Below are 25,843 nucleotides of genomic sequence, written 5' to 3' on the forward strand. Positions count from 1 at the left end.
ACATTATATTAACTAGGGTGATTGAAAATACGTTATTGTTAAATGATTTATTCAATTTAGAGACAAAATCTAATGTGAATTTTATTTTATTTAGCAATATAATCATATTATTTTCGTACATGTCAATTTTAATGTGAGTTTTATTTTTTCTCATTTTGTAGAGACAAATTTTTATTCCTTGAAAAATTAAAAAATGACAAAAAGGGTATATGAGGCTCTCGTCATGTTATATTCACTAAAATGCTCTTAATTGTATAATTATTTTTAATTATATATTTTACGATAATTTATATGTATATTTTAATTATATAATTTTAATTTTTTAATTTTATAAGATCTTATAATATTTATTTAATTTGATTTTATAAAAAATTTAGTAAAATCGAATTAGAAAGATATTTAGAGTTTAAGATAATTATAGGTAAATATAAAAAAATAAAATTTATATAGGATAGATGAGTGAAAGTTTAAATAAATAAAATTCAATTTAAATTCGAGATAAAATAATGACATATTTTAATTTTAGCAATTTAATTTATATTTTTATAATTAATTTTTTTAATTTTCTATTTTAAATTAGAAATGTTTTTATTTTTTCTAAAAAATAAATAAGCCCATGAACTTTTAAAGAAAAATTAATTTGGCCTTCGAACTCAACCGAAAAATCAATTTAACCATCTGTCATATCATCAAGATGTCACCCGCCATTGTGGATTATCACGTCAGCACCTTAACGATCAACGACTGAAACCATTGGTCAAAGGTTCATATTAGATCTGTTTTTTAAGTTTGAGGGTCACATTGGATGAAAAACAATGACGAGAGTTATATTGGTTTTTTTTAAAAAGTACGAGGGTCTCACATACTCTTTTGCCTTTAAAAAGTTACTTTTTGTATAATACTTAATATATTTTTTAGTGCCTAAACTATACTTTAAAATATGATTTGGTTTAAAGAATTTTTTACTAAAAATGTGTCTAATGTTTCAACGTTACCATTTTAGGTATCCGAACAATAATTGGCGTTAAAAAATATCGTTACGTGCACATGTCACATTCTGATAATTTTGAGAATTTTTATTTGAAATAAAACATAAAAAATATAGTTTAAAAAAAACTAAAAAAATATTAAAAAAATTCAAAACTTTTAAAACATTAATTTTAATCTCATCGCACAAATCCCATCTCATTTCCAGGCACCGTCGGCCATCGGCTTACCACGTCTCCATCGTCGAATGATTGCCCATATATCGTCGTCCACCCACTGACCGACAATCGTCCTTATCGTTATTCTAAATCCCTAAATACATAATTCTCCAAATTTCTAACCCTAAGATTGGGGACTTTTCCAACTATTTGACATTAAATAACATAGGGATTCAACGTGATTTGGCACCGGGAGTTTATGGGAATTAAACGGTGGGAGAAAGGCTTCGAATTCATGGGGAATTCAACCACGAAGAGGTTGCAGGGAAGGGGGGAGAAGGGAGAACACGGGGAGGGATCGGGGGAGGGTGACGTGGCAGGGGCCGGTTATTTTTGTTCTTTTTATTTAAAAAAAATAATATTTTTATTATTAAAAATACTAAAAAATCAAAAAATACAACGATAGATACTTAAAAGTTTAAAAAATATAGTTGTCTGAAATTGTAACGGATAAAACATTAGATATATATTGTTAACAAAAAAAAATTACGCACCAAATCGTATTTTGAAGTATAGATTAGGCACTAAAAAGTGTATTAAGCCTTTATGTAATGTATGCTATTTTTTAAGATTTAAAAAAACATTTATGAATGATAAAAATAATAATAAATAAATGAACAAAAATAATAATAATGTAATTGAAAATAAGCATTAATAACATCTATGGCGTTGTCAGTGTCCGAGTAGATATTCTACCTGGAAATCTAACATTTAAGGTTGTCAACATATGATTACCAACGAACAGGACTTGACACAGGATAGATGTTACCAATATATGAAATACAATGGCACAAAATAATAACATGAAATTATTTTGAATGTATATTTTTGTAATTATAATTGATAATTTCACTGCAAACTCCAGCCCCGGCATAAATTATCAAGCATCAGAATCTAACCTACTTTTTACTGTAAATGAACCTAATCAAACAGTCTGATCTTCAACTGCAGATCAAACTGGAGCTTTGAAAAATCCTACTTTCATATCTACAATATGAATATACATCAAACACAGACAGATTCAAGTGCTTCGAGGAAAATAAATAATAGCAACCGGACCTAACTACTTACAGACAAACAGATACAAAGGCAAAATTAAATGGGGCAATGAAACATAACCAAATTTCGCAGGTTGCACAATGAATATTTTCTATATTCTTGAACCAACAAAGGTAACATATCAAGTAATTCAACTACGAAAAGCTAATCATTTTCATGTGTAAGATCAGAGTATCTAGCAATGAATATATATCATTGAAATGAAATTGAGAATCATACCCTGAAAAAAACCAATAGACTGAACCATTTAACTCGAGACAGCTCTCACCAGCCATCTTCTTCAACCCTCCATCTTTCATAAACCTCCGAACACTGGCCGCCCGATCCCACATTCCAGATTCTGCATACATGTTAGCAACCATTACCAGATTCCCAGCCCTCCTTGGCTCCAACTCGAGCAACCTCTTTTTCACGTTATCACCAACATCATCAGTGCCAGTAACACTATGAACACTGCATGCACTTAACAGTGTCCTCCATAAGACCGGGTCTGGTTCGATAGGCATTTTGTTTATGAAAGTATAAGCGTCTTTTAAACGGCCAGCACGACCCAAGATATCAACTATGGCACCATAATGATTCATCATAGGCTTGATCCCGTGAACATGCTCCATTTCGTGAAAATATCGGAACCCATCGTCGACCAATCCAGCATGGCTACAAGCACAAAGAACTCCAAGGAATGTAACATAATTTGGTCTTATAAAAGAACTTCTCTTCATCTCTGTAAAAAGTTCAAGGGCTTCCTTAGCAAAACCATGTTGAGCAAATCCCAGAATCATTGCACTCCAAGTCCACACATTTTTCTCCTTCATTCTTTTGAAAACTCGGCTAGCATATCGAACATCTCCGCTCTTCGCATACATATCAACAAGTGCAGTTCCCAATTGAATATTCAAAAGTAAACCTCTCTGAATAATTTGCAAATGAAACAACCTCCCTAAGGTTAAGAACCCCAACTCTGCAAATGCTGAATGCATGATCACCATCGTTGTTTCATCCATATCAAAACCGCAATCTCTCATCTTAACAAAATACCCAAGCGCATCCTCAAAGTAGGAATTCTCAACACAAGCAGTAATCACGGCGTTCCACGAAACTACAGTTCTTTCCCACATTTCATCGAACACTTTCTTTGCATCCACTATCTTTTTACAACACGAAGCATAGCCTCGGATGAGCATATTCCATGTAGACGGAGTTGAATTGAGTGAGTTAAAGAGAAGGGAATGCGAGTAACTGAGGTTTTTGAAAGGAGATAGAGAGGAGAACCTAACAAGCTCAGTGAGAAGAAAAGAATCTTGGTGTAGATTAGAGATGACGATTTGGGCGTGGATTTGAGAAATATGTTTGATCGAAGAACAAAGCGATAAGAAAAGCAGACATTTATGCTTTTTCGAAACGATGTTCCCGTTACAAATTTTGGAAGGCACTGCCATTTGTTTTCAAAATGAAATAATATTTAAGAAATATTAAGTTTATACATAGAACAATGTATAAAGTAAAAAAATAATGTATAAATTATGTACACTTGTACAATGACTCAAGAATGTTGAAAATTACATTTTATTAATTAATTCATACGAAATACAATATAATATCTATTTAAAGAGTTCAATCATTTGACAATAAATTATCATGTCTCTAATATTTTTCATATTTAAATTTGGGACTTCAAAATATAACAACAATTGTTTACCATCGAAGTCGTTTGGTTTATACTTAAAAATTATTATTGTTTTAGTAGTTGGAAGTGGTAAATGTGATGGAGAGAAAAATGATTTATACGACGCAATAGAGAAATTATTTTCTCAATTAAATGAAATATATATTAGATGAGAAAAGATGTTTAAATCAAGCCTTTTTTTTATATGGCATATAGTTGAAGTGTTAAGTGTTAGAGTAATAATATAGAAAACACCAATTGATACACATGAATGAAATAGTTCAACACTTTTCAAAAACATTATACCAAATAATCTATTCTAATAAATAATTTTTTCAACAATTAATTTCTTTTAAGATTAGATCCCACTATATTTACCAGTTAGAAAGAAAAAAAAATGTAAATTTAATGATTAAGTAAGCGTTGAGTTGTGGAGAACGTCACCTTTCTATGACCTGGTTAAAACGAATGAGGAAAAGAAAATTGATGAAGAAAGAAAAGGTGGATAAGGAAAAAAAAATGTCACTGTTGGCTCTCCTAGAACTCACTACTGGGGATGGGTACCAACACAATCTGATAAGTTTATTTGATTTTATTAGATTGAGTTTTTCCTTTTTTTAAAAAAAAAAGTTTAAATTTGATTCAGGTTAGATCAACTTTTTTAAAGGTCATATTTGGGACATGTCGGATTCGGGTTAGGTTAAAAAATATTCGATCCGAATCGATTCAAAAAAATATAATTTATCTTTTATATTTTAGAATAATTGTAATAATATCTCTCTGTATATTATTTTATCAATTAAATTCATATTTTTTATTGAATAAAAATAATATTTTTTAAATATATTATTTCAGATTAAGTCAAATCAAATTTAAATTTTATCTCAAAAAACGAGTTTAATTTGAGTTGAATACATATCAAACGAAAGATTTCAAATCGAATCAAATTAACCGAAAACTTAAACTAATCTAACCCATGTTCATCCCTACTCACGGCAAAACCTAATATTATATGGCTTAAAATCAGATTTTCATTATACCATGGGTAAAAGTAAACCTTAGGTCCTCCCTAGTTGCTCCCTTCTGCAAAGACGGCCCCAAAACTAGCCGGTTGGGCACCAAACCACCATCAAGGCCCGACCTCAGCCTAGCAAACTCAATCATTTAAGTTTGTTATTTTCTAGTCCGGGCCAACTCTAAATATTGATTCAGAATTTTTGGGACGTTACAAATAAAACTCAGAGATTATTTAGGATTGCATTCTAGGCATTGTAGGTTACTCTCGAGCTAAACAATATAATATTTTTTGTTTAAATTCTTAGATAATGGCATATGTAGGATATGTATTTCATTCTAAATGATATTGATGATCATTCTTCTTTTAACAATTTAGATTTGAGGATGAATTTTTTTTAAGAGTAGGGAAATGATACGAGGATAAGAAGAGTCGAACTAATAATATTAAACAAGAAGTTGAAGCTATTTTTCAAGGTTGAAACATCGGTATGTGATGATTTTTTTTAATGAAATTTGAATATTTCTAGCATATGGGTCAATATATCTTCTTTCAATAAGATCGATTTATCTTTTAATTTTTCAATACATCTTAAAATACGTCAATATGATGTCTAAATCTCGAGATGTGTTCATTTTAAGTAAGACAACGTAAACAAAAGAAAATCTAATATGAAATTAATACGATATTTTATAATAATTATAATTTTTTAATAATTTTTATCTAGTATATGTCATTTAAATTAATTTAGGTTTGTACATTATGTGTTAAGATCATAATTATAATTTGTTTTATTATTAGAGGGAAAAGCTTAAACGTATGACAAATTCCATATTTTTAGGAGAAAATAAATTTCATGTTTTTAGTAGATATGTATCAATTACATATACATATCAAATCTATGTGAGCATATCTCTTTTTGATTTATTCAAATAAAATACATTTTGGACTTTTATCTCGCAAGCTAATAATTTTTGTATCTTGCAAAAGTGTGTTTACTTAATCTTTACAATAAATTATTAAGGCTCGTCTTTCACATTTTGATTTATCAAACAATCAGTTCTTAAAGAATCGATTAGAGTTGTTTGAAATTTTTTTACTGAATCATTATATACCATCTCCTAGCATTAATGTCAGGTTTAGAGTGATGATGACTACCTGTATATTGATAAGATAAACATAATTATTAAATATTAAATTTAACTGACAAATTATGTGAACTTATCAAATGATCATATCAAAGAATCATAACTATCCGAAGAAAAAGGAATTATAAAAGTTTGACGATTCTATTTGTGAAAGATATTGAAACAGAGCTGTGATTTGCTGAATAAGCACAACAAATACAAACATGATTTAAAATAATGTGATTAACATATTTAACCAACGAATTATTACTTTGGTTTCATTTTGACCATCTAATTATTATTTTTTAAATATACCTAAAGTTATGTTTTTAACCCACTGTTACAAATTATCATCATCAAATCATAATTTAAAAAATGGTTACATCAGCAATTCTATTTATTTGAACGACAAATGACCAAATGTTTATTTTACTGACTAATGATCAAATGTAAAGCTAATTCTAATTTGAAAAAATATAGTTAGGTGACCAAAAATACAATACAATCACTATAAATAATCAAAAATTGTATAGTATAAATTATTAACAAATAAAAAATACAAAATATCTCAGATAAGTTATGGTTTGTCAAAATATACATAAGATATTTTCAAATATTCAGCCATTGCTTTTTTTATCTTTGATACATTAATTTATACTTTCATTTGCATATATTTATACCATAATTATGTAAAAATATTTTATATCTGAATAAATTTCAATTCACTAATAATAATAAATATTTTTGTGATAATGTCAGTAGAGGAGAGAGTTTACACTCCCATCTGTTAAAAGTTTCCTATATTACTTCATTGGGACAGCAAGACTTGCAAAGGATAGAGAGACTATGTGGTTCATGCTTTGATACTTCATTTAAGTGATGGAGAAAATCTTTTATTAATTTCTGGATTCACAAAACAAATGATTAGCAAGCACCCCTCAAACATCCAAATACGAACCAAGGAAATCATCCCAAGATATTGCCACACTCCCCCATCAACATATCTAGTTCATAGACTTGCAAAGGATACATGTTCCCTTTTTCTATGGTTTTACCTCGAGCCGGAGCATCTATGTATACGAAACTCTTCTTTCCTGATCAAACTGTGTATTCGAGCAACTCCATAACAGCCCTGCAAAACCCTTAGACAGGACTGCACAAGGAGACTCGCAACAGCCTATCGGATTACTGTGTTTAACGATTTCCATGCAGTTATCAGATGAATTCGGGGGAAGATTATCTAACCTGTTGTTAACAGATGGGCTAGAGATCAACCTATTTCTCTTGGAATTCAATGTGCAATTAAGGTTTGAAGAGTTCGACAAGAATGGTTCCAAGGACTCCATTTTATCTAACCCGGGAACTATTTTTAATCCTGTCATTTGATATCATTATATTAACATATAAATTATCTATTCTAGTCCATAATATTAGCAAATGTATTAAAAGGTGAATATTCCGGCATACCGGGCAAAGTTTCATCAATTGCACATGACTGGGACTCCAGATCACCACCGCTACAGAAAACATTTCTATCTTTATTCGGCCCTGAAATTCTGCAATGGGAAGAGAGCGGGGAACAGATCAGAGTTTAAGACATTGCATAGTGTGCATAAAAGGAACATTATTTGGCTTAAAGCATTCAGGAAGATGGAGAGCATGAATGAACGAATAAATAACACATGGTCTGATTACCGGTCAATGCAAAAACGAATATGATTAAGTGATCATACAAGTGTTAAGTAGAACAAAGAATGACAATATATGAAAATGATTACAATAACAGTTTTAAATTGTCATCTAAAAATAAACCCGGTAATATTGAAACAGCTATCAAAACTTTTATCATCATACAAAGTGCCGAAGATACAAAAACAAACCTGTACATATGCTCAACGAAGTCATCAATTAAAACAGGCCAAGCACCTGCAAAATAACCAAACAACTAAGATTTACTGGGCATAAATACATGAGAGAGAGAACCCATAATACAGATTTCGAGAAACTTAATACCTTCAGGATCATACCCTTCTAGATTTTCATGTACACACCGATTGAAAGCTAAAACTTGCTGCCAGGTATCCTCAGAAATATTGTGCCGCTGATTTTTCTGAAAGAAAATGAAAACCAGTAGCTTATCTTAATTGAGAAATTGCAGTAGTTCATTCACAGGTATACTTTCAATTTCAACTAATAGAGCAGTAACAGAACATATGTCCAGCCCAGGCAATGACTACTATCATTATACACATACTCCGCGTGCAAAGGAATTTCAAAGGTAAGGCAATTAAACTAAAACAGATGGATGACTGCCTAGATGATATAATTGAAGAGCTAGATAGAACTTATGGAACACAATGCATGATTAACAACGAACATCACAGCTCTAATGAAATGTTGATGCACAAAGTGAAGTAGACCTAGATATCAAAACAATAACCAAAAGTTTCAAGTGATGCCTCTAGGATAAACAAAAAGGGGTAGTAGGTTAGTACCAGTATTACTCATACCTCAACGAAGTCGTACCATTGGTTAAGCAAACGGAACCTGCCAGTCAAGACTAATCTCCAAGCAGCAATTGCCCTGCTTACCGCTATCAATCATGCCAAAAGAGAGAGAGAAGTGATTCAAATCCAAGATCAAAGAAATATTTATTACAAAGATGAATCAATAAAAGCATTTGCATTTAACTGAGTAATATACAATAACTTACTAATATTCTTTTGACCGTTCTCTTGGCATATGAAGAAAACAAAATCATAGAAGCGTGAGAACTGAGAAAAGTCTACCTACAAAATAAAAATCAGCAAGTCAAATTCAGTATCGGCAACACAATGTCAGAGCATATAATCAATGACTGAAGATATACTTCATACTTCATAGTACAGTCTCAAAAATTTAAATAAGTACTTCAAATAAGGTCAATGAAGAGGAATCTCACCATCAAGTCCAGCTGTAACATGAGCTTGAGAAGTTCGTCAAAGACTGCATTCCTGTCAAAGGAAACATAATAAAATATTAAAATGAAGGCAAGAAACACTAGTGTGTGATAGGATTATGATCAAATAACCAATAAAGAAGACTAGATACACAAAATATGATTATGTTCAACGCCATACTTTTCACCTCAAATATTAGATTAGAGTTTCACTAGTGTATACATAACATATATGAAATTGTAGTAGTCTACACATTTACAATGTGTAAAATGGTATATGAGACCACAACACTCAAGATAGAGCGACAACTCCTCCGAAGAATGACATTAAATTCTATAAAAAAAACTAATGCATTCCTGTCAAAGGAAACATAATAAAATATTAAAATGAAGGCAAGAAACACTAGTGTGTGATAGGATTATGATCAAATAACCAATAAAGAAGACTAGATACACAAAATATGATTATGTTCAACGCCATACTTTTTCACTCAAATATTAGATTAGAGTTTTCACTAGTGTATACATAAACATATATGAAATTGTAGTAGTCTACACATTTACAATGTGTAAAATGGTATATGAGACCACAACAACTCAAGATAGAGCGACAACTCCTCCGAAGAATGACATTAAATTCTATAAAAAAAAAACTAATTTAGCATGAAATAATTTCATGTTTGAAGCTAAACTAAAAATATCTTCGACAACTCCTCCGAGGAATGACACTAAGTTCACATGGCATCCCTAAAATAACAAACCTATTCTTTCATGCCAACAGTTTCAAATGTCTTAAGACTCAATAACAGATTTTCTAGTCATCCTAATGGCAAATCAGAATTGGTAAACTTGTACATACAGATTGTAGACACGTATACTTACCTTGTCTGCATCCTTGCCTCTACCATCTTTAAGAGCTGATTCAATGGATCCCTCGAGAACTTGGCTCTTTGCGACTCCTCATCTTGTCGGTAGCCTTCTTCACCACAAACATATCCAAATCCTGTTCTAAGTTCTGCAAGACAGTTCAGAAGTTAATTCATTAAAAAAAATTGCATTACTTATATTTTTGCCTATTTTTCCATTAAGTTCGTTGGGACCAACGAACTAAATTATATAAAATTTTCCATAATTAAAGCAAGTTCTGAATATAAAAAAAATGAAGCAAAAAGTGACGGAATATTTTCAGCTCTCTTCCCCATAAATATTAAGCAACAATGCTAAACTCAAAAACCCTTAAACCAATTTTCAATATTTTCACCCGAGAATTATCCGAAGATTAAAAACTCAAACTTTCTTTCTGAACAGCAATCTAACAAAATTGAGTAATTTTTTTAAAGATAACAATGAAAGAATAAAGAAATAAAATCTCAAGAAAAAATGTGAAAAAATACCACAGGATCGCCGATAAATTTCGAAGATGTCAAATCGATTCGGACCCAAGGAGTCCATCGGATTCTCAGCTGTTTCCGGAGCACCGGCTAGTTGGGATTTCTTTTGTGAATGTTAAGTTTGAAATTGAGAAAAAACATAACCCACAAATAAATTTAAAACTGAACTTTCTCTTTTCCAGTGTCGTTTCAAAGGTACAGTAACCTCTCTTCTCTGCGTTTTACTGCAGAAATCAAATCTTTCTTTCAAGTCTTTTTTTCTTTTCAATTTGGATTTTATTTTCACAGGGAAATAAAGCAAGAGGAATACAAAAACTCTGGTTTTAGGGTGAAATTGAGGATTGAACCGGATCTTACTTTCGGTTCAGGGTACGGGAATAACATGTGACGCAGCGAATATTTTGTACTTGGTACTTACTCTCGTTCATTGCCCACCGCCTAGATTTCTTCTTCTTCGTTTTTTACTTTATACCTAAACTTCGAAGACATCCTTTACATGGTGTGATAATTCCTCATCCAACATTTACATCTCAATTAAAATTTATTAAATGGTTTTGATATAAAAAATATTCTTTTTCCTCTTCCACATTTGGATTGAAACAACTACATTTACATATATTATCCATAATTAAAATATTAATGAAAAATTACTTTCAACTATAAATGCTATTTTCTTTGTTTCTTTTTCTTAAATTTATTTAATTTAATCATGAGAATATATCCCATAAATAAAAAGAAAAAAACAGTAACAACCCGATACTTAGGTCAAATTTGACAATCCATTTTTTTTTAAAATCTGAATATTAATATAAGGTAGTATATGTTTAAAAGATTTTTAATCATTTAATAATAAGGCTCTTACTTTCAGCATACGTGGTGCATAAACTCGAGATTTCAAGGAATAACAACAAATCTCTTAGTTATTTAGTTAGTTTTATTTGTACATGATCTAACTTTTAAAAGCACAAAACACTCGTGATGAATTGATAACAACCATTTTAATAAAGTTGAATTTGATTATTATAAAGTTTAAATATAAATTAAATACCTAAAATCAAGTTGAGGGGTAAAATGGATTGAAAAAGAGTTTATGAACTAATTAAATACTTAAGGTCAAACTCAAGGACCAAATGGATAACAAAAACTTCTTGATCCTATTAGATAAATTTAGAGATAAATATGCTTTTAGTGTTTATTATTAAACGTTCCTCGTTCACTCTTTCAGGCGCCAGTGATATTAAACGTTTTATTTTGGATTTAATAATAAAGAATTAATGATTTTATCTATTAAATTATGTAAACTTATTAAATGATTTTAGTGATTAAATAAAGTATTATTTTCTCTTAAAATTTTGAGTTTAATAACCACATCTATGTGTATTATCAATAGTTATTTTTTTATGAATTATGTTTATATATAACTTCATGAGACAATTATAGACTTATAATATTTTTTTAACAAATATATCCCTTATTTTTATTTAAAAGATGAAATAAATTTATAAAAATATTTTTTACACTTAATTTATAAGAGAAACTCTTAAATATTAAGGAAACTAGTAGTATTTTTATTTATAAAATAAAATAAGAACCTAAATGTTGAGTTAATCGATCGATGAATCGGCCAAGAGGGGGTGAATTGGCAATAAAAATTTCGGTGGAAGCTTTTGCAAAAAATTGAAAATATTTGCACAACAATTTAGAGTGCTTCGACTTTCTCAACCAAAGTCTACGTCCACTACCTTAGCTATCCACACTAAGGATTTTCCACAAATTCACTAATTTGTCTTTCTTTTGAGGACAAAGAGTAACCTTACAACTCCCTCAAGAATTATACCCCAAATTCTTGATAACACTCTCTCCCAAAGAGAAACTTACAAATTTCGCAAGCTTACAAAAAAACCTCACAAGGTAGATTTTTTGCACAAATATAGAACAAAGAAAGAACACTCAAGAATAAATACAATTGAGTAAAAATGGTGTTCTTGAAAGCAAAATGAATATTGAATGAAAATAGGCTTGAAATGCTCAAACTTGAGGTTTGATGCTCTCTCTTTGATTCTCTAGCTTCTCTTCTTAATTGTTGTTGATCAATGGCTTCAGAACTTGTTTAAATACACCTTGGATCGCTTATGAACGTTGGGGATCATTGGTGAAGTCAATAGAGTTGTTATGGTGTGAATACCATTTAAAAAATATGTTGGGAGCGTAGGTGTATCGGTACACTATCAAGGTGTATCGGTACACTCAGTGTAAAATTCAAATATTTCGACTGTTGGTTGACCTAGTGTATCGGTACATCCTTGGTGTATCGGTACACTAATTACATTCGATGTTTGTCGGAGCCAAGAGTATATCGGTACATCAGTTGTGTATCAGTACCCATATTACATTCGAAATATGGGTGTATCAGTACATACATGAGTGTATCGGTACATCCCTTTGTAAAAATTATTTTTGGCCCGATTAAGGTTCGAAATACTTTGTAAAAATTGTTTCAAAAATATTTTAAGACTAAAACACAATTTTACACTTAAACAAGGATTAAAATTGACATTTGAAAACTTGGAGTAATATTTTTGATATTCGAATAATTTAATCGAATATATAATTTTAAATAAAATATAAAATCTTAAAGTTTAATAGTACTTTATTTGTTATGTCAAAACATCAAAATGTTTTCAACAATCTCCCCTTTTTGATATAACAAATCATTTTAGTAATTTTAAGATTTTCTTTGAAAATCATTTTTGAAAATTACTCCCCCTTACTTTATTCTCTCCCTTTTTATTAAATCAAAAAGACTCTTTGAAAAAAACATTTTTAAATAAGTTTTGAAGAAAATTAGCCAATTGATATTTATATAAATATAGTTTAAGCTACTAAGATCAAAATCAAGAGAAAGATTAGCCATTAGTCCATAATCAATATTCATAAACAATATGTAATGGTAATTGGTCATATTTAACTAAGATGTAAATGATGTAAAAATTAATGAAGTCAATATAAACATGAAGTTCAAATTAAATATTCAAACCATTCAAACAAATATATCCAATCATTAAAAAAAACAAACAAATCCAAAACATTCAAAATGTTATAACAATAAGTTCAAACTCAATCAAAGAAAACTAAGCAAGAAAAGATCAAATCATCCATAGGTGGATCGGGAGGAGGAAAATGTGATCGCATAGCAGCTATATCGAGTGAAAGCACATGTAGTCTTTCGTTAATAGCTTCGTTGTTAGCACACATCTCCCGTTGAATCTCCAATTATTGAACCCCCATAGGGTTAATTGGGACTCTATGGATGCAAACCTCAAGTCAAATGTCTCCATAAAAGATCGAAAGTATGGAGGCATTGGACTTTCTTGCTGGACCGGTTCGTCCTCGGGTACGTGATCATCGATATCTCGTATAAGTTCTTCAAGCTCTGGATCATAAGCAGCCGGTGTCGGTGCTACTCGTGAAGAACTAGCACCTGATGTTTTATGGGTTGATCGAACCCATTGATCTTTTTCCCCGGACCATCCCAATTTTTTCAAGGTTGTGAGATTTATTGGGTTCTTAAGAGGGATGACTATATCAAGTTGGACCCTAAGATTGGATTTGATAAAGAAATTACTAAGAAGACAACCGTAAACTAAGGTTTCTGTGTATTTAGACGGGATATTGTTTATGGTTTCTACTAGCTCAGTAAAAATGATTTGTGGCAAATTTATTTTCTTATTATGTTGGATACAATGTATCCACCATAAATCTAAAGCTCAAAGGGTGGAGTATCTACCTCCGGATGGTCTAAACCACCAAGAGATCATCAAATGAAGAAAACACTCGTGATGAGTTAACAAGGTACTCGTATTTGCCTTAGCTCTATAACGGGTAGCCACAATTTGTTTTTGTTATCTAGACCCTCGTTATCTAAACCAAAGGTGTTAGTGATTGTTTCGGAGTCAACATAAACGTATTGACCTAAGAGATAGGATCAGATACATACGGTGGCAGTTTGAGACTCATTTTGGACACAAACCTAATTGGAATAGAAAATGCAGACTAGTTGGTGATAAACGACAAGTTTGAGCTGAAAGAGTTTATCAAATTTCCAAGATATGAGGGTAGGAAGATATTCAAAATTCATATCGATCATGGCTTGGATTGAGGGGATACACTCTTCCCGGATTTTATATGACTCGAATAAGTTAACAAACCTATGGTAGAGACCTTCTCGACGACCAGGTTGGTTAAAGCAAGAATTAAGGATAGTCATATCGGGAATGTTTGGGTTTGGATTTGGAGTTGGAATAGGAGGTTGGTTTTGAGGTTGGTTCGACCGACTAAAAGATGACCTAGTGCATTTGGAATGAGACATGGTTAAAATCAGAATGGGATAAAGGAATACCTGCAATTTGAAAATATATGTATGCAATAATATCAATTCCCAAAACTCAATAAGAGTCATCAATATTCAAGGTTCTCTAAAAAATATCCTAATGGGCAATTTTTGAAAACTATATTGAAAACAATGTTTGAAAAATCATATTATGTATAGTTTTCATGAAACCAACATAATTAAATCAAAAACAACAATTTTATAAACAAAATAATTTTTTAATTTGAAAAATTTTGAAAACTATTTTGTTTTTGATGAAATTAGTTGTAGAATTTAGTTCAAAATCATAATATGAACAATGCCCGATATCTAATTCAGCCTAGAACTAATTAAAATGAGTCCTAAGTTCAAAAATTAATAAAATAGTGATTTTAGAAAAATTACCTTGAAAAATTGGGATTGAGTAGAATGTAGTGATATTTGCATGAATTTGATGATGCTAGCAGGTTTATATGTTGAAAAATGAATGAAATCCGACTTGAATCGTTGATTTTTTGGTGAAAATCGAGATTTTGGGTTATGAGAGAGGGAACTAAACACTTATAATGTTAAATTAATCAGCTCTAGTGGTATTGGCAACTCATATTTCGAAAATTAACAATTTTCAATCAATAAAATCTATCCTTAAAATTTTATTTGAACATATTATTAATTTTCTCTAAAGATCATAAACTCCCCCTAATTGTTAGCAAAGAATGCAATCAAAAGTGTTATTTTTATAAGCATTTTTTAATTCTAATTAAAAGTGCTAAAATTATTTTAAACACTAAGTCAATGTAGGTTAGTTAAACCTAATTCTATCATAAGTGTCCAAAATCTTTCTTTATCTAAAGGTTTTGGTAAAAATATCATCTATTTGATGCAAAGTATCAACAAATTCTAGAACTATATCTCCTTTTGTGACATGATCTCTAATGAAATGATGTCTAATTTCAATGTGCTTAGTTCTAGAGTATTGGATGGATTTTTAGTGAGAAAAATAGCACTAGTATGTCACACTTGATAGGTATGGTACCAACTTCAATTCCATAATCTAAAAGTTTTTGTTTCATCCATAAAACTTATGTGCAATAACTACCGGCTGAAATGTATTCCGCTTCAGTGGTAGATATTGCAACACTATTTTTTTTTAAAATCATGAAATCAACATATTTCCTAGGAATTGACAAGTATCGAAGGTGCTTTTCCTATCTATTTTGCATCCTCCATAATCCGCATCAGAGAATGCATGCAAGCTAAAGCTAGAGTCTCTAGGATACCAAAGTCCTAAACTATAAGTGTTCTTAAGGTATCTAAAGATTCTCTTAATGGCTTTTAGATGTGATTCTTTAGGACATGATTAAAATCTGGCATATAAGCAAACACTAAACATAATGTCCAGTTTACTTGCAGTTAGATAAAGCAAAGAGCCAATCATATACCTATAAGTTTAACATCTACATATTTACCTCCTTCATCTTTGTCAAGCTTTGTAGATGAGCTCATTGGAGTGGCTTGGGATTTGCCATTTTCCAATCCAAACTTTTGAGCATATCCTTGATGTATTTTGCTTGATTGATGAATATGCCATCTTTTCTTTGCTTGATTTGGAGCCCGAAGAAAAATGAAAGCTCCCCCATCATGCTCATCTCGAATTCACCTTGCATTAGCTTATAAAATTCTTGGCAAAGAGCATCATTAGTAGAACCAAATATTATATCATCAACATAAATTTGAACTACTAATATATCTTTACCTTTTTGCTTTAAAAATATTGTAGTGTCAATCTTCCCTTTTGAAAAACCTTTTTCTATTAAAAAATTTGACAATCTTTCATACCAAGCTCTATGAGCTTGTTTTAAACCATATAAAGCTTTTGTCAATTTAAAAATTTGATATGGAAATTTTAAATCTTCAAAACCAGAGGTTGTTCCACATACACTTCTTATTTTATAAAACCATTTAAAAATGCACTTTTAACATCCATTTGATACAATTTAAATTCATTGAAACATGCAAATGTTAATAGCATTCTTATTGCTTCCATCCTAGCTACAGGAGCATATGTTTCATCATAGTCTATGCCCTCTTCTTGAGTATAGCCTTGAGCAACAAGTCTAGCTTGTTCCTCACTATATTACTACTTTTATCAAGCTTAATCCTAATACCCATTTAGTACCTACAGTAGATTTATTACTAGGCCTTTCAACTAATGTTCATACTTCTCTCAAATTGATTTAACTCTTCTTGCATAGCCATAATCTAATTTTCATCATTTAATGCTTCTTGGATATTCTTAGGCTCTATGCATGAGATAAATGCAACATAATTACATACATTTTTAAGAGAAGATTGAGTTGTTACCCTTTTGGATGGATCACCTATAATTTCACCATCCTTGTTATAGTTAAATTCTCTTGGGCAAGAGACTTCCCTTTCTTCAGTGGTTGGATTCTCGAGAGCATCGTGAGTTTCCTCATCTTTCATTTCTTCCTTTGATGATGGTTCTCCAACTTCATGTCCATCGTCATGTGTATGTACAATACCTACGTCATCATCAACACAAGAATCCTTCCTCGGAAGGGGATTATCATCGAAAACAACATGTATAGACTTTTCTACCACTAAATTTCTTTTATTAAATACCCGATAAGCTTTAGAATTTAAGGAATAACACAAAAAAATTCCTTCATCACTTTTAGCATCAAATTTGCCAAGGTTGTCTTTACCATTGTTTAAAACAAAACATTTACATCCAAAAGGATGAAAATAACTAATGCTAGGCTTTTTATTTTTGAAAAGTTCATGTGGAGTTTTCTTTAAAATAGGCCTAATCATTACTCGATTTATAACATAACAAGCAGTATTTGTGGCTTCCGCTCAAAAATATTTTGGCAAATTGTTTTCACAAAGCATGGTTCTTGCCATTTCTTCTAAAGTTATGGCTAATCCCATTTGAATTACAAAACTCAGTAAATCCAAGATTTTCAAATTTAGTACCATGATCACTCCTAACACTAGAAATTGAGTAACCTTTTTCGTTTTGGATTACTTTTGAAAACATGATGAAATTTTCTAATGCTTCATCTTTAGTACTTAAAAATAGAACCCAAGTATATCTAGAATAGTCATCTACCAAGACAAATGCATATTGTTTCCCACCCAAGCTAGTAGTCCTAATTGGACCAAAAAGATCTATATGGATCAATTGTAATACTCTACTGGTTGATTCATCATTAATGGACTTAAAGGAAGCTCTTTTATGTTTTCTTTTAGCACAAGCATCACAGATTTTATCTTTATCAAATTTTAGCTTTGACAATCCTCTTACTAAAATCTCCTTGAATTAGTCTTTGTAAAACACTCATGCTTATATATCCTAGTCTCCTATGCCATAACCAACTTTCATATTCATCCTGAGCAACCAGGCATAAGTTAGTCATATTTATAAAATCTAAATGCACCATGTAAATGTTTCTTATTCTATGACCAAGCATAATCGAACAAGATGCAATGTCAATCATTTTTGCAATCATTTAAAATAAGACATTGTATCTTTTGTCAATTTTTTCAAAAGATTATGCTTTAACCCATTAACATATAAAACATTATGCAATGTCGATTATCGAGAGTAAGAACATATGCATAAAGTTTAAAAATGTTATGCATTAAAAATTTGATATCAATTGTTAGAGATGTATCATTTATAACTTGAATTACTTGCATAAACATTAAAAATTTAAGGTCAAAAATTTGTAAAATCAAATTATTTGATAAATTGATATCAATTGTTAGAGAGATATCATTTACATTTAAAAGCAATTTTGACCAAAATTTATTATGATGAACTAAGTTAAAAAATACTAAAGATCTAAAATGTTCATCATAAGGTATTTTTCAACATACATGAGTTTAAAAAATAAAACATAATTATTTAAAAGCAAAACCTCATGCATGCATAGACTAAACGAGCAACCAAATAATAATAACATTAAGTTTAGAGGTTACCCATTCCTTTTTCATGTGTGGATAAAGCATCTTGAATATCATAAACTTCATCACCATTGCTCCCACACACCTACAAGAGACATTTAAGTAGATTTTGGTATCCAAATTGGTTTGGAGAACGTTAGTTTCAATGCCCCTTGTTCCTTTTGGAACCTATACTTGTCTAATTTTAAATCATTTTCCTTTCTTTAAAGGACAAGTATGTTCCTTATGACCATGATAATGACAATGTGAGTATATTGTCATTATTGAACTAGATGAATTATTTAAAATGATATCTTTTTCTTTTGTTAAGCGTTTAAGCATAACTTTCAAATCAAAATTTTCTTTTTCAATACTTTCAAATTTCATTTTTGAGAGCTCTAAATCCTTCTTCAATATTTCATTTTGATTTTCAAAATCCATTTTAGTTTCTAGAAGAAGTTTGTTTAATTTGAAATTTTCTTTTTCAAAGTTTTCAGATTTCATTTTGAAAGCTCTGACTCCTTTTTCAACATTTCATTTTGATTTTCCAAGTCTATTTTAACTTTCAAAAGAAGATCATTTTTAGATATAAATTTAGAAATCAATTTCTTATATGCGGAGTTCATGGTCTCAAACTCTGAAAATAATTCATCATGGGCATCTTATAACTCATTAAAAGAATATGAATATAATTTATTTGAGTTTGAAGATACCTTGGGCTCTTCTAGAGCTAATAGAGACATCACCGTAATTTGTTCTTCTTTCTCGTCTCTATAGATTTCCTCAAGCTTATCCCACAGCTCCTTAGCATTTCAACAAGAAGAAACTCCTTTACAAATGTCTGGATCAATTGCACAACTCATCATGTGCATAACCTTAGTGTTTTGTTGAGCTTTCTTCTGTTCTTGATCACTCCACTTCTTTGCCTTCTTAGTAGGAGAAGAATATCCTTTCTTGATCATTATCCATGCTTCAAGATCATGTGTTGGGATAAATATTGTCATTAACCTCTTCCAACGAAGATAGTTTGTTCCATTGAAGTAAGGAGGCACGTCAATTGGTTTGGAGTCTTCCATGGAGAATGAACCAGAAGTGGAAGTCATCTTTATCGATTTAACTCTTCCCGAATCGACTCAAGAGGTGATAAAACCATCAAATGAGTGTAGCTATGATACCAATTGTTGAGTTAATCGATCGATGAATCGGCCAAGAGGGGGATGAATTGGCAATAAAAATTTCGGTTGAAGCTTTTACAGAAATTAAAAATATTTGCACATCGATTTAGAGTGGTTCGACTTTCTCAACCAAAGTCTATGTCTACTACCTTAGCTATCCACACTAAGGATTTTCTACAAATTCACTAATTTGTCTTTTTTAGGACAAAGAGTAACCTTACAACTCCCTCAAGAATTATACTCCAAATTCTTGAGAACACTCTCTCCCAAAGAGAAACTTACAAATTTCGCAAACTTACAGAAAAACCTCACAAGGTAGATTGTTTGCACAATTCTAGAACAAAGAAAGAACACTCAAGAATGAATACAATTGAGCACAAATGGTGTTCTTGAAAGAAAAATGAATATTGAATGAAAATAGGCTTGAAATGCTAAAACTTGAGGTTTGATGCTCTCTCTTTGATTCTCTAGCTTCTCTTCTTAATTGTTGTTGATCAATGGCTTCAGAACTTGTTTAAATACACCTTGGATCACTTCTGAATGTTGGGGATCATTGGTAAAGTTAATAGAGCCGTTATGGTGTCAATACCATTTAAAAACTCTGTTGGGAGCGTAGGTGTATCGGTACACTCAGTGTAAAATTCAAATATTTTGACCGTTGGTTGACCTAGTATATCGGTACATCCCAGGTGTATCGGTACACTAATTACATTCGATGTTTGTCGGAGCCAGGAGTGTATCGGTACCCATATTACATTCGAAATATGGGTGTATCGGTACATACATGAGTATATCGGTACGTCCCTTTGTAAAAATTATTTTTGGCCCGATTAAGGTTCGAAATACTTTGTAAAAATTGTTTCAAAAATATTTTAAGACTAAAACACAATTTTACACATAAGCAAGGATTAAAATTGACATTTGAAAACTTGAAGTAATATTTTTAATATTTGAATAATTTAATAGAATATATAATTTTAAATCAAATATAAAATCTTAAAATTCAATAGTATTTTATTTGTTATATCGAAACATCAAAATGTTTTCAACACTAAAACATTAAATAAATTATGTGAAATTGTTAAAGAAATGAAATTGGATCAATTTTTTGTTTTCCTCCGATATATTTTCTACTTTTTTATTTAAAAATACTATAAAATAAAGGAAGACCAAGAGAGCCATAAAAATTAAGTTTAAATTCACATGTGTGTTTTTTTGTACATGACAATTAAGTTGAATATATAAAATTTATATTTTAAAAATATTAATTTACTTTAATTAATACATATTAATATTTTCAGAAAAACAAATAAAAGATTTTAAAATTTTAAGGGTAAATTATAAATTTCATCACTGAATTTTACTCTCTCTCCTATTTTGCTCACTGAACTTTAAAAGTTTTCAATTTTCTCATTGAACTTAATACTTTGGGTTGTTTTTGTCAATTAACTTTACTCTCCTATTTTGGTCACTCCATCGTTAAACAGTTAACGTCTCTAAAACACGATGCCGTTTAAAAAAACAAAATTTTTCACAAAAATGATATTGTTTTGCTTCTATATAACTGTCCATTTTAATGACGTTAACTATTTAACGGCCGGACGATACAAAAACCTAATGTATTAAGTTCAGTGAGTGAGGAAATTGAAAATATTTAAAGTATAGTAAGTGAAATAGGAGGAAATATATGAGGGAGATTAAAGTTCAGTTACCAAAGTTGTAATTGACCTTTAAAAAATTTAATGATAATTTTTAATGTTTTGGGGCCATGACCCCTTTCGTCTCCGAATTTCTCCACTGCTTCTAGGTTACATCAATAATGTTTATTTTCAAAAAAAAATAAGAAATAAAATAAAAACTCATGAATAAACAAGAAAAAAAGGATGAAGTAGTTTGGAAGGCACATATTATACATTGCTTTTTTCATTATCCAATTTAGACTCAAATTTGAAAAAACTAAAGACAATTTGTAATAATAAATTTGGATTATAACATCTTTATTCATCATCGAATTTACGAGTATCACACTCAATTATCAAAAATATTTTAGACTTCACAACTTTAGAAACATAAAATATAAATTACTCAAAAGGTTAAAATATATCAAAACTAAAAATGTTGAACTTTTTATTTAAAAATCAAATAAATAAAATATTTACACCAAGCTATTTAAATAAACATCATGATTTTTACATGTCCATTTAAGTCATCCATATTATACTCTGATACTCCCACTAAAATCATTTTATAATATCGTTATCCCACTGCGATTCTCGAAATACATAACACGCGGATAAAAAATAATCAGAACAATAAATTTACAAAATTAAATGATTAAAAAATTTAATATATTTTATGAATCAATAAAACTAAATATGCAAATCAAACATGAGTACATAGACATTAAACGTATATATCTACAACCCTCAATTTATATAACAGAAAATAACCTCAGTGACCAAAAATCCCATATAATATACGATTTTGACCAATTTTTTTAGGATTTGCCAAAATGACCAACAAAATCGCAATGCGATTTCTAATTCGCAACGCGATCTCCAATATCGCAAATTCGCGCTACATTTCGCATTGCGATAGTTGAAAATCGTGTTGCGATTTTCCATTTCGCGTTGCGATAGTTGAAAATCGCGTTGCGGTTTTCCATTTCGCGTTGTGATAGTTGAAAATCGCGTTGCGGTTTTCCATTTCGCGTTGCGATTTTCCATTTCGCGTTGCAATAGTTACAGTGTCGTTGCGATTTTCCATTTCGCGTTGCGATAGTCTACAGTGTCGTTGTGATTTTCCATTTCGCGTTGCTATAGTTTTAAAAATGGTATTGCATTTGTTTCTTAAGAATTTTCTCTAAAAAGATAGTATCCGCGCGGACGTGTCGAAGACACGTATTACCACGACCACGACCCGAGACGAGACGAGACGAGAAGAGACAGCGGTGGCGGCGGCGCGCGAGAGTCCCCCTTGTTCTCTTTCACTCAACAAGGAAGTGCAAAATCCAAACCTTAAATACCATTCTCAATAGTGTTTCCAAAACTATGTGGGATTGAGCATTACCAACACTTAGATAATAGAGTATATTTATACAATGTTCAGCTCATTAATATGGTGAATCCTATAGTAGTTTTAGCTTTTTATACATTCAAAGATAAGCCAAATTCTATATATTTAGTCTTTGCATTTTATTCGACTTAAATAATTACGTGTTGATATATAAAAAGATAGCGAGATCGAGTTAATTTGTTTAATGAATTATGTTGTACAATGATTAAACTTAAGAGTGGAGAGAGGATGGTGAGGTGCTTGAAGGAGAGGTAGTGATTAGTAATTAAGTGAGACTAATGATCCTGAATGTTATGCTTGATGATCTTTCAAAATATTTAAAGAGACTCTATTATCTATGAATTGATAAAATAATTTATGAGTACATGGTACTTCATTTTTCTTTGTAAGAAAGTTTTTGTGGTTATGAAGTTCTCGTGCAATATCTCCATAATCATCTACAAGCCTCATCAATGTCTTATTTTGGCTCTAATGGCTTCTAACTCAATATCATTCTCACGTTTGTGGCGCTGATATGATGCTTCCATATTGGCTATGACATGTTCAATATATGTTTTTTTCTGCTTGACATCTTCCCAAATCATTAATAGTTGTATTGCGCATTTTTTTGCAATTTGTAAGTCATGAGAGAACTTCTTGGCTCGACCTTCATGCACCTTTCAATTCTTTCTACATTGTTCAATATCATTTTTCAGTTTAGCGACCCCTGTTACCCACTCTCTGGGGTATTTCCTATACCAAAATTTTTAAAGGCTTGGCTGATCTTTTAAAAATATCATGCATGGCTTCCATCTCTCTATTCAGTTTATCATTTTAACTACTCAAATGAAGAACTTGAGCTTCGTACCTTAACAAACCTTCTTCTTCCTGAATGCCCCCACTAATACCCTTGCCTTTGAACACTTTTGGCTCTATCCTAACAGGACGATCCGTTACCAAACTATGTCAACCTTTCATTTCGAACTCCAATACTCCATGATCCAAAAGATGTTGGCTCGATGCTTCAAGGTGATGTAATTCTCAATGGAATGTCCTTGAGCTCTGGCATGATATTCACAACGAACATTGACGTCTTACCAATTCTGATATGGAGGTTGCCAAGGTTTCACATAATGCATGGACACCTCTCAGGTTTCTAAAAGCTTATCATACAACTCCTTATATGATATAGGGATATAATCAAAATGAGAGCCACCTCTCAACTTAGATTAAACTTGAGTCTTCAGGTTTATTTCCCATGATATTGGGAATAAACTCTCAAATACCCACGAGTTCTGATTGCATGGCTTCTTTTCATCTTTCTGAACTTCTACAGTTGTCACCATTTTCTTGGGGTATCTTGGGGTATCCAGATAACTTGTTGATATGAATGGTGATTGTGCTTGATTTCTCAGATTGGCTAGGATCAGCTTGTTCTAAAGTAGTCCTTTGTGTATTTGATATCGCAAAATTGTTTTTATCTAACTCTTTCATTTCTTTTGTAGAATTCTCTTTGCCTTTGGCCAAAGCAGCTATTATATCCATCATCTTGGACATTTGCTCTTTCATCTCTTTATCTCCTTTTGCTCTTCGTTGGATATACGATCTTTGGGTGCATAGCTCTCAACTATTCTCGGAGCTTCCTCAAGATGCCATTCCCTAGTTGTGTTATAGTCTACTTGATCATGAAACCCTTTATCCATCATAAAAACCTTTTACTCTGATGACCACTCACAAATCAAAACCTTTTGATTATGTCATGATCATGTGATGCAAGCAAAGCAACATAAAAACAAGTTAGTACAAATAAGATAACAAAATGACAAGAATTATTATAAAAGTAATAATAACAAAATTAATAAATTAATAAGCTAAACAAGAATGCAAATGCAAATACACAAGTTGTTATTTCCAAAAGCGATCACCATAGAACAACCTTAATCAGACCATAAGTTCTTCTTAAACTAGACAGACGAGCTTCATTTTCTTATTTACTCGATGTAGGCCTTTCCCAGGATCTCATATCATCTTCATAGTCATTGTTGGACTTCTCAAAGTGTTGACCCGCCTATCTTCATTTTCATTCACCTACTGTGATTATTGGATCTCTAGATCTCCATTTCTGTAGGATTCTCCAAGAGGAAATCACCTTGATATCTCGTGAAGGATCTTCTCACTCTTGACTTAACTAGCATCTTGACTATTTAATATCATCTCGATCTTTGTTCATTTAATAGGAGTCTTTGATCGACTTTGAGCTCTTCCCCTATTGATCAACTTTTTTTATAGGTCGCCGCCCTTACGGATTTGACTACCTAGTTATGGAACTCTTATGTCGATATGAAGACTTTCTAATTTGGTCAATTACTTGCAAATTAATACCTTGTTTGGTTATGATGTGAAAATGCAAATGCAAAAAAAAAAAGACAGATAAAAATAAGACAAAACAAAAGAAACTCTTAGTACCATTTAACCAAAAAAATAGAAAAATATTTATGAAAAGAAAAGATTCTACCAACATGTTATCTACCCTGACATGCTTTTATAACAATTCTACCCAGACATGTTTTCTACCCACATGCTTTGTTTAACATATAAATCCTAACCTCGTGCCATCTAATTCATATGCTTATTCAAAAAAAATAAACCTAACCGTATGATCTCTAGTTCAAATACATTTACTCGAAAAAAATTAAACTAGAAAAATTATGGGACTCAAAAAAAGCTTTTCCTTGTGTACTCTCCTCACGGGATTCTTATGGTTTGAGTAAGGCTCTATCTGGGTTCTAGGTTTATTGTATGCTAGGTTTGGCTCTAAAGTAAAAGGTTCTCTAATTATCCTTGACGGTGCCCCATTGGGCTTCCAAACCCT

At 31.0% G+C, this 25,843-nt stretch overlaps 2 protein-coding genes across 4 annotated transcripts; both read right to left on the reverse strand.

Moving 5' to 3' along the window:
* Positions 1-2,372: 2,372 nt before the first annotated feature.
* Positions 2,373-3,726, reverse strand: LOC120187845 (pentatricopeptide repeat-containing protein At2g36730). The gene has a single exon (XM_039191445.1). It carries the CDS (start codon positions 3,701-3,703, stop codon positions 2,399-2,401), a length of 1,305 nt encoding a protein of 434 aa, XP_039047376.1. The 5' UTR covers positions 3,704-3,726; the 3' UTR covers positions 2,373-2,398.
* A 3,255-nt stretch (positions 3,727-6,981) lies between these two features.
* Positions 6,982-10,752, reverse strand: LOC120187844 (DCN1-like protein 3). Of its 3 annotated transcripts, none has more exons than XM_039191443.1 (10): positions 10,405-10,751; positions 9,893-10,025; positions 9,014-9,065; positions 8,786-8,861; positions 8,583-8,665; positions 8,086-8,182; positions 7,953-7,998; positions 7,540-7,628; positions 7,318-7,447; positions 6,982-7,249 (listed from the first exon to the last, which is right to left on the reverse strand). In XM_039191443.1, exons 1-10 carry the CDS (start codon positions 10,460-10,462, stop codon positions 7,216-7,218), a joined length of 798 nt encoding a protein of 265 aa, XP_039047374.1. In that variant the 5' UTR covers positions 10,463-10,751; the 3' UTR covers positions 6,982-7,215. The 3 variants fall into 3 exon arrangements, with proteins under 3 accessions (XP_039047374.1, XP_039047373.1, XP_039047375.1); XM_039191444.1 differs by having other exon boundaries at positions 7,135-7,225; XM_039191442.1 differs by having other exon boundaries at positions 6,982-7,447; positions 10,405-10,752.
* Positions 10,753-25,843: the final 15,091 nt, after the last annotated feature.

Source organism: Hibiscus syriacus, unplaced genomic scaffold, assembly GCF_006381635.1.
Source record: "Hibiscus syriacus cultivar Baekdansim isolate YM2019G1 unplaced genomic scaffold, ASM638163v2 tig00113726_pilon, whole genome shotgun sequence".
Taxonomy (NCBI): Eukaryota; Viridiplantae; Streptophyta; class Magnoliopsida; order Malvales; family Malvaceae; genus Hibiscus; species Hibiscus syriacus.

Bases quoted from the DNA above. Each gene is read 5' to 3' on its own strand.
- LOC120187845 (XM_039191445.1), bottom strand. From the start codon at position 3,703: ATGGCAGTGCCTTCCAAAATTTGTAACGGGAACATCGTTTCGAAAAAG.
- LOC120187844 (XM_039191442.1), bottom strand. From the start codon at position 10,462: ATGGACTCCTTGGGTCCGAATCGATTTGACATCTTCGAAATTTATCGG. The intron at 9,066-9,892 runs GTAAGTATACGT...TTCCTTTGACAG, and splicing joins GAGGCAAGGATGCAGACAAG to GAATGCAGTCTTTGACGAAC. The intron at 7,448-7,539 runs GTATGCCGGAAT...ATCAAATGACAG, and splicing joins AATTGATGAAACTTTGCCCG to GATTAAAAATAGTTCCCGGG.